The following is a 12,171-nucleotide window of genomic DNA, read 5'->3' as shown; positions in this document are numbered from 1 at the left end:
AGAAGATGTGGATAAATGGATAAAGAAGATATATACAATGGAATATTACTCAGCCATAAAAAGAAATGAAATTGAGTTATTTGTAGTGAGGTGGATGGACCTAGATCCTGTCATACAGAGTGAATGAAGTTAAGTCAGAAAGAGAAAAACAAATACCATATGCTAACGCATATATATGGAATCTAAAAAAAAAAAAAAAAAAAGGTACTGATGAACCTAGTTGCAGGGCAGGAATAAAGACGCAGACACAGAGAATGGACTTGAGGACATGGGGTGGGAGGGGGAAGCTGGGGCGAAGTGAGAGTAGCATCGACATATATACACTACCAAATGTAAAATAGATAGCTAGTGGGAAGCAGCAGCACAGCACAGGGGGATCAGCTCGGTGCTTTGCGATGACCTAGAGGGGTGGGATAGGGAGGGGTGGGAGGGAGGCTCATGAGGGAGGAGATATGGGGACATATGTATGCATATGGCTGATTCACTTTGGTGTACAACAGAAACTAACACAGTATTGTGAAGCAATTATACTCCAGTAAAGATCTATAAAAAAAAAAAAAAAAACAGCCGTGGGGACCAATGAGTGAAGCAGGATTTAGGGTACATGAGGAAGAGAGGGTGTATCTGTCAGATGCCCGCTCAGCTCTCCCGGGAAGACCACTTGCCTCAAAGGTAACGAAGTCATCGAACTCCTCGGGGCAGGCTGGCGGCTCCTCGTCGGGGGCAGGCGTGACACTGCAGAGCTGGCCGTCGGGATCTGCTAGAGAAAGAAGACCCGGCTCAGCAGGTGGCCCAGAGTATCCCCAGAGAGGTCAAGGGGGAAGGTGCGTGCGTGGTGGACATGAGCGGGACCTGGACTGGCCATGAGAAACCCCGGGGAAAGGAGGCAAGCAGTGCAGCCCCCGGGGAAACAAGGCTTTGGGCCAGACTCCACGTTCTATTTATTTTGGCCATGCCACACGTCTTGCGGGATCTTAGTTCCCCAACTGGGGACTGAACTCAGGCTCTTGGCAGTGAAAGTGTGGAGTTCTAATCACTGGACCGCTAGGGAAGTCCCAGACTCCACGTTTTAAAGAATCTGTCTTGTCTGGGGAGGTGTCAGTGTGATAACATCTGTCCAAGGTGCTGGACCCATGGCAGCTTTTATTTCCTCCCTTTTTACTTAACTTTACCTTCTACAACACATTTTATTTTATAATAATAATAAGTTTGAAGGAAACGCTATCATTTCATGCTGGATAACGCTGACGTCAGCACCAGAGACCCCACTTCTCAGACACGAGCCCACAGCAGTGGCCCTTCTGCAGAAAAAGCTCTGCTCCCATGGCCTCTAGGCAATGTCAGGGCATAGCCCGTCCCAAAGAGCATGCAAGACGCCTATGTTTCCTGAAGCTGCTTCATTACTGTGATATCATAAGAAATATTTATTTGGTCTTTGTCTCCATTGGTTCCTGGCACAGAGCTCCTAAAACCCCGGGGATTTCCTGAGTGAAGGGGTGAAATGAGCATCTTTTATTCATAACAAGCCCCTTTCAGCCTTACCTGGGTTCACACCAGTGAAGTGACTCTCAGAGGATGGGGGCTGGTTGCCAGGGAACTTTCAGCCCCACTCCTGACCTCTGATCTCCCGGGATGGGGAAGGGCTGGAGATGCAGCTGATCTCCAACAGCCAGGGATTAAACAGTCCTGCCCGTGTAATGGAGCCTCCACACAAACCCCAAATGAAGGGGTTCGGGGAGCTTCCGGGTTGGGAACACACTCAGATACCAGGAGGGTGGCACATCCCAAACTCCATGGGGACAGAAACCTCTCCATGCCAGACCCTGCCCCATATACCTCTTCACCTGGCTGTTCATTTGTAACCTTCATAAAATCCTTTATAATGAACTGGTAACAGTCAGTAAAGCGCTTCCCTGGGTTCTATGAGCCATTCTAGCAAATTATCAAACCTGCGGAGGAAGTTGGAACTCTCGATTTGCAGTCAAGTCAGACAGGAGGGAGGGTGACCCGGGCACCTGGGCAGTTGGTGTCCCAGGTGGTATCCACAGAGCACAGAGGACTGCGTGGTGAGGAAAATCCACAACACAGATCACAGCAGTGACTACTCACACACATCAGTTCCTTGTTGAGTGTGTTTCACGTGACCTAACAAAACATCAGTCACTTATTCGTATGGAGTAGAGGCCTTTGAGGGCCAAGTGGACCAGCAAGCCTCCTGATGCTCCTGGGAAAAGGACTCTGAAGGGTCAGCACTGGCCTCCTTGGCCAGAGGACGCTCTTCTCTGGCATCTGGACACCACGCCCACAGGGCTCTGAGGCTTGGAGTCACAGGACAGCCTGGGGAGGGGGATGGACGCTGCCGGACCCCTCAGTGGCAGGACACGTGGCTATGTACTGTTTTTGAAGAGCTCTCAATTTGAACAGAATAATCATGCTTCCCCTCGACAATCAAGCAGATTCAAACGTTTACACATTCAGTAACTGTGAGATGCTGCTCCAAATTCAAGACTGCAAAAGCCCTTTGGCTGCTTCCGTCTTAAGAATCACAGGTACTTTTGCTGCAGTTGCTTTGTACCATTTTCCCTAGGGGAGTGTAGCTCAGACGGTGGCTGGAGTGAAGGAGCCTCAGAGCGTGACAGGCTGGACCTGGACCCCGTGCTCGCTGCCCACCATGCCAGCCCACAGCCCTGCAGCCCCTCATTGGAGGCCTGGTCTTTGGTGCAGGTGAACTATGGCAGAACCATAGGGAGAGGGTGACTATGGATGGAAGACTTTGGCGTCTGGGGCAGGGGAGGGAGAGGACCACTTACCCCAGCGGAAAGCTGTAAAACGCTAGGCTGACTCTGCCTACCTTTCCACTTTCAAATGTTAAGTCTTGCTTGCACTTCCAAAAACTGAAACAGAGAATTCAAAACTTTCAGAAAGCAGCCAATCATCTTAGCCATGGTGGACATGTGCTCAGATTCCAGGGGTGGGTCCTGCCCCATGCAGTGGAGGCACATGTGAACGCAGCTCGCATTTCTACAATCTCGATAGGAACTAAATATGGTTCTTCTATCAGTTTTCTCAATTAAGTATCAGTTTTTACTGTTTATTTATCTTGTTCTTCCAGAGCCTGGGGGTGGGGGATGAGCCAGAGCAATGGCCCATTTGTAACAACCCGGCTTGATTTCATTCTATTCCTGAAACAAGGCCTGTGGCGAGGACAGCAGACTCCTGCGCTCCTCTGCAAAACTGGGTCAGTACACGGAGTCAGTGCTCCACTCCTGGACGCAGAACGGAAGCCTGACAGACGCGACAGGCCGACCATGGCCATGGCAGGGGTGCCGGCAGGAAGACGTTGAGGTGAGCTCTGGCTGAAAGCAGTTCAGGTGATCACGCTCCCATTCTCCCAAATGCTACGAGTTAACAATTTCAAAATCGTCTCTGACTTGTTTTTATTCTAATTTTATTTTCACTCTCCATTCCTAACAAAAGTTGAATGATGACGTCAAATTACCAAAAAAATAAAGGAGAAGCAGGGGGATTTCCCTGGCAGTCCAGAGGTTAGGACTGCCAGGGCCTGGGTTCAATCCCTGGTTGGGGAACTGGGATCCCACAAGCAGCGAGGCCAAAAACAAAAAACAAAAAAAAGGAAAAGCAGGGCCCACAGCCCTGACCCTCCCAGCAGTTCACCCACTGTGCGGGGAGGGGCGTCCCAACCAGCACTGCCCACTCCAGAAGAGGCCGAGTCTCCTGAGGCACCCAAGCTGCCCAGCCCAGCCCCCCAGCCTTCCTGCAGCCCCAAATGTGCAGCGTGGCCCCAGGTCCCCTTCCCAGACACCCTCTGGGAGACCTGTGTGCCCCCAGCTTCACCATCCCCCGAGTCCCATCACCTCCCGGGGTTGTCCGGGCTGTCCTCCACTAGAAAGCCAGCTCCACCGGTGCTGTGTCCCCGAGCCTGGAATGGTCCTCTCGGCAAAGCTGACGGCCCTGACAGGTCTCAGCTGCCCGCTCCCACAGCTGCAGCCCCTTCATCTGCCTGATTCAAGCTCTCATCACAGCAGCCTCCCCTTAGCCTGCCCACCCGAGGACCCCACCCTATCTGCTGGCCAGGCTGGGCCCCTGACCAACCCTGACAGACGCGACAGGCCGACCACCCTCTCTGCTCCCTCCGGCACATACTTCAGGAGTGGGGTCTGCTCTGCATAGGCTAAACTGGGGCGGGGGACACCAGCTGCAGTGTGGCATCATGCTGAGACCGAGCCTCACCCTCCCACACCACCATGTGGGACGCTGCTGTTCCAGAATATTCGTGCCACTGAAGAATCAAAGCACCACTTCCTAGAGCATTCAGGCTAACTCTGGGACACCCTAAGAAGCTTTTATTTTTAATTACAGTGGAAATGTTACCAAAAAAGAATGCACAAATAATGAGACTCAGTGATGTGTGTGGGCCCCAGAGGCAGAACTTTCACCAAGTTGTCGTGACCTGGGGACTTCCCTGGTGGTCCAGTGGTTAACAATCAGTCTTGCAATGCAGGGGACGCTGATTCAATCCCTGGTTGGGAAACTAAGATTCCCACATGCCGTGGGGCAACTAAGCCCATGCGCCACAACTGGAGAGTAGCCTGCGCACCACAACGAAAGATTCCGTGTGCCACAAGAACCGACGCAGCCAAAAACATTTAAAAAAAAAAAAAAAAAAAAAAAGTTGTCCTGACCTGGAGGCTCTAATTCAGGAGGAAGTGAGGACAGAGGGCCCCCCAGCTGCAGGGGGAAGGGCCCAGGCCAAGGCAAGGAGGGAGGAGGGGTGTGGTGAGCCCCATCTCAGCATCAGGTGGAAGGTTGACCACAAGGGACAAGCAGGACCCAGGAGACAAGACATTCTCAGACAACCATCTTCTCTCACCAGGCTGACAAATCTATGCACACGAAACTTCGAGACACGTGCAACCAGGGGACAGCCTCGGGGACAGCAGCTGGCACCCCTCCGGCTCAACAGATGGGGGTCACTCTGCTCCCACACCGGGGCCTGACGGGCTGGTGGCTGGAGAGCTCTGACAGCACACTGGGTCGCGCCCACCTGGTCATGAGTTTTCCAGGGAGCACATTCTGACTCCTGAGGCCCAGGGTTGGGACCCCCTAGGTCATGACCCCCCAGGAATTCCTACAGCTGAGCTTGCTCTGTTTCTCGTCACCTGTGGGCCTATCAGAACAGAGCAGCCACTGCCCAGCAACAGAATCGGGGACGTGGGCTCAGAGAGGCTCAGAGAGGGCCTCAGAACCACACAGATAGCCCCGGCACCGTCTCTCGCTGGCCACTGTCCTGGGCTCCTTCCTGCCCACGCCCAGGGCCCTTGACCCTTCAGAGAAAGCCCAGTCTCGGCCCTGGCTGGAAGGTGCCCCGTGGTCAGCAGCTGCTCCGTGGTCACCCCAGGGAGTGGTCCACACCACTCCCCCCAAGGCCATGGGCTGAGGGTGGACAGCAGCATGCCTAGCCTGGCTCATGTCAGGCCAAGTGTCCCAGCAATTCCCATAAGTTCTTGAACTCTAGAATGTTCTGCTGACATCCCAGTAGAGCACTCAGGGACTTTAGCACCTTCTTCCCCACAAAATGGCTTAGTCTCTGCTTACCTGAATATTCAATTTGTTTAATTACTGTGACCACATAAACACTGACCCCTCTGGCCAAGAGTATTCCAGAAGCACATTTTCCTCTTACTCCACGTCTTGTTTTTCCTGGCATGAGTGACTGCTTGCTGGTGTCCTGGGCTTGACCCCTATGCACCCACCACCCTCCCACCCCCAAGCCCTCGGGCAGAGCTGCGAAGCCTTCTCCAATGACCCACCAGTCCTGGGGCCCTGGCTCCCATCACCGCCAACCTGTGGCCAACCCATCACATGGGGTGAAGGTGAAATGAAGCTGCTGAAGACAAAGACCCACGGAGCCACCTCCTCTGGGACATGTGACCTCCTTACTGACCCCCGGGACTGAGACCAGGCAGCCCAACGCGGCGGCTCCAGCCCCACTGGGTCCGGACACCCACGGACCCAGCGGGAAGCTCTCAAGCACACGTGGCACACGCGTGAAAACCAGTCACACGGCAGACCTCAAACTCCAGGCACAGCACAGAGATCCCATTCTCTGACTATCACACACATGATTAGGTTCAAATTATTGACAAGATCTTAAAATACATTTAGAAATTGTTTAAAATAATTGATGAGTCAAAGAAAAAAATCACACTGGTTTGTTAAAACTAAGAGAAAAAAGCCTACACCTAGAGTTTCCCAAAGGTTAACCGAGGAAGCTGTGGGTGGACAAGCCAGCCCCCACCCCCACCCGCGTCCTGGGCGTGCCTGCGGTGGCCCCGGTGACCTTCCCGAAGGCCTGGCTTGGGTGTCTGCTGTGGGGTGGTGAGCACACCATACCAGGAAGCACCAAGACACACTGGAGGTGGAGAAGCAAAAATTTTCATGAAGCCAGCAAAAAATTTTGTGCAAGGGATGAAGTTTTAAACAACTTTCTGTTTTAACCGCACACCTAACCTCCAAAAAATCACTGAAGGACTACAACCCACTGGTTACACAGATCCAGACACAGGCATGAAGCCTCCGCCTGCAGACTCTCAGCCTGGAGCCCAGGGTTCACCTCACCCACCCCACCCCCTGTACGACCTCTGGGTGGTACTACCCAGCTCACCACATGGGCCTTGGGACTGCCCCCCACCTGGACCAGCCTCACGCCAGTCACGCCAGCTGGTCCCCAGAGAGGGCTGCCAGCCCGGAGCTGGCCCGTGAGGTCCTCCAGCCTGGCCCACCCACCACACTGAGGGCAGCTACACGGCCTCGGCATGTACCGTGCACACATGGGGTCCCCAGGCTGCGCGGGGCCTCAGACGGCGTGCATGCAGACTGACTGGGAGAAAGAGCCAGTGGGGACTTGGGGTTTAGGAAAACTTGCCCACGTGACACTGCTAGGCAATAACTTTGGGGCGGGGACAGACAAGACAGGTGACACTACCAACAACTGCTGATAAGACCCAAAGGCATCCCTTGACCCAGCCCCATCAGGTAACTGATGGTCCTGCCCAGGTCTGCACGTCCTCCTTTTCCTCTGCCAAGAGCAGGAGGAGGGAACGAGCCTGCGACTGGGACCTCCCACCACCCTCACCCCAGCACATGGCCACAGATGGGGAATGAGAAGGAAAACTCTATTCAGAGCTTCGGGATTTTATTTAAAAGGACAGCATATGGGCAACCGGTGAGAGTGTGAAACGTTCACTCTGGCAGTTCTGTAAGAAACTAAGCTCACAGCCAGCACGCGACCAGCCATCCCATCCCTGGCCACAGGCCCCAAAGCCATGACAACACTGTCCACACAAAGACTTGGACCTCAGCGTCACTAGAAGGTTCATTCATTGCGGGCCCAAACTGGAGACATATTACTGTCCATCACCTGGGGGGCGGACAAACTGCATAGGCATGCAGGCGAGCACAGCTCCACACGGGAAGAGTGCCCTGACACGCGGCAGCACGGGTGAGTCGCAAGCATCACACGCGGGCGAGCACAACACGGGAGTGTGGCCAATGGTTTATTTATGTGACGTCCACGAGAGGCAAGGCTAATCCATGCTGACAGAACCAGCCAAGGAGATGCCGGCAGAAGGGAGGGGATCACTGGAAGGCCAGCAGGGAGCTGTCTCCGGGGACAGTAAGGCTCTGGGCAGGGGTCTGCATCCCAGCAGGAGAACATCAACATTCACAGAAGGGCACACAAGATTTGTGCATTCACAAAAGGTAAACTTTGACTCAAAATAAGACTGCAAACAAATACTGAACTCTAATGAATCAGTAATGACTGATACACAGGACAAGGTGTTTGGGGGAGTGTACGGCAGTATACCTGTCTAAAGTGCATCCCATTTAAAAAAAAAAGATGGATTGTTGGACAGATGTATGGGTGGATATATGATATATAATGACACAAACGCAGGAAGATGTTCCCTGCAGATTGTGGATGGCAAACACACGTGTGGGTGTTCATTGTGTAAGTCTTGCAATGTTTTTGTATGTTTGGAAGTTTTCATAAAAAAAAAACAGTTCTGGGGACTTCCCTGGTGGCACAGCAGATAAGACTCTATGCTCCCAATGCAGGGGGCCTGGGTTCGATCCCTGGTCAGGGAACTAGATCCCACATGCATGCCACAACTAAGGAGCCCCCGAGCCGCAACCAAGGAGCCCATGTGCTGCAACTAAGAAGCCGGCAAGTCACAACTAAAGGAGCCCTGGAGCTGCAACTAAGGAGCCGGGCTGCTGCAACTAAGACCCGGTGCAACCAAATAAATAAATATTAAAAAAAAAAAAATTTCTGGGGAAAGGGGCAGTAGACTTCTAACATTACAAATAAGTAGCTGAGTCAGTGAATTCTGGAGGACAGTGCGTGAGGAGCAAAGAACGAGGTGGGAGAGAGGGCCTTCTGAAACCTGGGATGTTTCAGGGGCTCTAAGGAGGAGAAGGCTCAGCAAAGGGAGCCTGAGGAGTGAGGGTCACTAATCGGGGGGTGGGGGGCTGAGGGAGGGGGCTGAGGAAGGGGTGAGGCGACAGAAGCCCACGGTGGGGTGACTGACCTCCATTTCTGATCGCTGTGATCCCTCGGTAGAAGTCTTCGAAACTAATCACGCCGAGCCCACTGGGATCCAAGTACCTCGTTAAGTCCTTCACCTGCAATGGCCAAGTGAGAATGTTATCGGAGCCTTCACACTTTGGGTGGTGGGGGGGTCGTGCATGTGACATCTCACCACATTCAGAGAAGCAGGCGGCTTGCAAGGGGCAGTGCTTAAAGTAAGGGCCATTAGGTCCTCTGACTGGAGTGCCAGCAACAGCTCCAGCCAGGGCACAGGTGGCATCTGGGGAGATGCTGCCAACAGTGCCCAGAACCATGAACCACAAACCACAGAATAAGACCCTGCTCTCAAGCCAAAAGCTATGCTTCTTGAGTGTGCTGAAGTTTTAGGCATTACTGCAGTCAGGATCCAGGCGCTATGCACAGCACAGACCCGCCCATCCCGACAGGCACCCCAGCCGTGCAGAGGCCTTAGTAAAACTGACTCCAGCAGGTAGACCCTGGACATCAGAAATAATAAAGAGTAAGTGGGATAATACACACATGATGTTCCAGAGAATGAAACTCTCCAAAAAGAAGATAAGTTTCTGTTTGTAAGTATAAACTGGATTTCATCAAAATTTAATACTTTTGCTCTTTAAAAGACACCCTTAGACAACACTGTAGATCAACTATACTCCAATAAAAATTAATTAAAAAAAAAAATTAATTAAAAAAAAAGACACCATTAGTATAACTAAAAGACACAGACTGGGAGAAAATCTTTGCAAATCATATATCTCATAAAGGACTTGCATCCAGAATGTATAAAGAAATCTTAAAATTCAACAAGAAGACAAACACAATTCATTTTAATGGGCAAAAGATTTAAACAGACATTTCATCAAACAACATAAATAAATAGCTGATAAGCACATGAAAAGATGGTCAAGATCCTGAATCCTTAGGGAAATGCAAACTGAAACCATAAACGGCTGTAATGAAGACAACTGACAACAGCAAGTGTTGCCGAGGAAGTGGAGGCACAGGAACCTCCGACGCTGCCAGGAAGGGTGGGAAATGGTCTGGGAAATCTGGAAAACCAGGGCCAACCACACAACACAGAAACTCTACTCTTAGGGATCTTCGCAAGAGAAAGGAAAACGTGGGTCCAAACAAAGACGTGTATGCAAATGTTTACAGCAAGCGGCATTATTCAAAACAGCCAAAGAGCAGCAGCAATCCAGATGTCCACCAGCTGAGGAACGGATAAACACGATGTGGTCCCTCCATACAAAGGACTACTCTTCAGCCACGAAAAGGAATGAAATACTGACACACATACAACATGAAAGAGCCTCAAAGACATTCTGCTAGATAAAAAGCTGGGCACAAAAGACTACAAATTATATCTTCTCACTTACAGAAAATTTTCAGAAAAGACAAACCTACAGAGCTCAGTGGTTTCCTGGGATTCTGGGGTAGAAGCAAGGGTTGACTGCAAACAGCACAAGGGATCTTTCTGGATCCCTTTACAACATCTAGAGATGTTGTAAAACTAGGCTGAGGTGAAGGGCATGACTCTATAAATTTTCTAAAATTCACAAACTGTACACTTTAAATGGATGAATTTTTTGGTATATATGTTATACTTCAACAAAACTCTCAAGAAACAAATGAATAGAAAGGTAAAAAGGATTCAAGGGAAACTGACAAATACTGAAGTAAGGCAAAGAAGATCTAATATATGGATATTAGAAGTCCCTCAGAAGAAAAATCAAAGCAAAGAACAAATATTAAAACTATACTTAAGGGACTTCCCTGGTGATCCAGTGGTTAAGAATCTGCCTTCCAATGCAGGGGACACAGGTTCAATCCCTGGTCGAGGAACTAAGATCCCACATGCCTCAGGGCAAGTAAGCCTGCGTGCCACAACTGCGGAGCCCACACACCACAACTACTGAGGCTGCACGCTCTGGAATCCATGCACCACAACTGGAGAAGCCCTCATGCTGCAATGAAGGTCCTGCATGCTGCAACAAAGATCCTGCATGCTGCAACTAAGACCCGACACAGCCAAATAAATTAATTAATTAGCCAAAGCAATCTTAAGAGAAAAAAACAGAGCTGGAGGAATCAGACTCCCTGACTGCAGACTATACTACAAAGTTACAGTAATCAAGACAATATGGTACTGGCACAAAAACAGAAATATAGATCAATGGAACAGGATAGAAAGCCCAGAGATAAACCCACACACCTATGGTCAACTAATCTATGACAAAGGAGGCAAGGATATACAATGGAGAAAAGACAGTCTCTTCAATAAGTGGTGCTGGGAAAACTGGACAGCTGCGTGTAAAAGAATGAAATTAGAACATTCCCTAACACCATACACAAAAATAAACTCAAAACGGATTAAAGACTTAAATGTAAGACCAGACACTATAAAACTCTTAGAGGAAAACATAGGAAGAACACTCTTTGCCATAAATCACAGCAAGATCTTTTTTGACCCACCTCCTAGAGTAATGGAAATAAAAACGAAAATAAACAAATGGGACCTAATGAAACTTAAAAGCTTTTGCACAGCAAAGGAAACTACAAACAAGATGAAAGACAACCTTCAGAATGGGAGAAAATATTTGCAAATGAAGCAACAGACAAAGGATTAATCTCCAAAATATATAAACAGCTCATGCAGCTCAATATTGGAAAACAAACAATCCAATCAAAAAATGGGCTGAAGACCTAAATAGACATTTCTCCAAAGAAGACATACAGATGGCCAAGAGGCACATGAAAAGCTACTCAACATCACTAATTATTAGAGAAATGCAAATCAAAACTACAATGAGGTATCACCTCACACGGGTTAGAATGGGCATCATCAGAAAATCTGCAAACAACAAATGCTGGAGAGAGTGTGGAGAAAAGGGAACCCTCCTACGCTGTTGGTGGGAATGTAAATTGATACAGCCACTATGGAGAACAGTATGGAGGTTCCTTAAAAAACTAAAAATAGAATTACCCTAGGACCCAGCAATCCCACTACTGGTCATATACCCAGAGAAAACCATAATTCAAAAAGACACATGCACTGCAATGTTCATGGCAGCACTATTTACAATAGCCAGGTCATGGAAGCAACATAAATGCCCATCGACAGACGAATGGATAAAGAAGATGTGGTAAATATAAACAATGGAATATTACTCAGCCATAAAAAGGAACGAAATTGGGTCATTTGTAGAGACGTGAATGGACCTAGAGACTGTCATACAGAGTGAAGTAAGTCAGAAAGAGAAAAACAAATATCGTATATTAATGCATATATGTGGAATCTAGAAAAATGGTACAGATAAACTGGTTTGCAAGGCAGAAACAGAGACACAGATGTAGAGAACAAACATATGGCCACCAAGGGTGGGGGTGTGGGATGAATTGGGAGATTGGGATTGACATATATACACTAATATGTATAAAATAGATAGGTAATAAGAACCTGCTGTATAAAAAATAAATAAATAAAATTGAAAACTATACTTAAGAAAAATTCCCTAGAATAAAAAAAAGTTTTTAAC

The 12,171-nt window shown here is 49.4% G+C and overlaps 1 protein-coding gene across 8 annotated transcripts in view; it reads right to left on the bottom strand.

Moving 5' to 3' along the window:
• Window positions 1-12,171, bottom strand: part of RAB11FIP3 (RAB11 family interacting protein 3) — a 79,805-nt gene that overhangs the window by 30,363 nt on the left and 37,271 nt on the right. For 5 of the 8 annotated variants that reach the window (XM_060124978.1, XM_060124980.1, XM_060124979.1 and 2 more), the window contains exons 2-3: window positions 8,613-8,706; window positions 666-760 (exon numbers count right to left, since the gene is read on the bottom strand). In XM_060124978.1, the coding sequence (XP_059980961.1) occupies window positions 666-760; window positions 8,613-8,706 (189 nt within the window). The remainder of the gene's footprint in view (window positions 1-665; window positions 761-8,612; window positions 8,707-12,171) is intronic. The other 3 variants (XM_060124977.1, XM_060124983.1, XM_060124984.1) reach the window with 2 other exon arrangements.

The sequence above is a fragment of the Lagenorhynchus albirostris genome, chromosome 15 (assembly GCF_949774975.1).
Source record: "Lagenorhynchus albirostris chromosome 15, mLagAlb1.1, whole genome shotgun sequence".
NCBI classification, from domain to species: domain Eukaryota; kingdom Metazoa; phylum Chordata; class Mammalia; order Artiodactyla; family Delphinidae; genus Lagenorhynchus; species Lagenorhynchus albirostris.
Note: the sequence above shows the minus strand (reverse complement) of the source record. Positions and strands in the feature narration are given on the sequence as shown.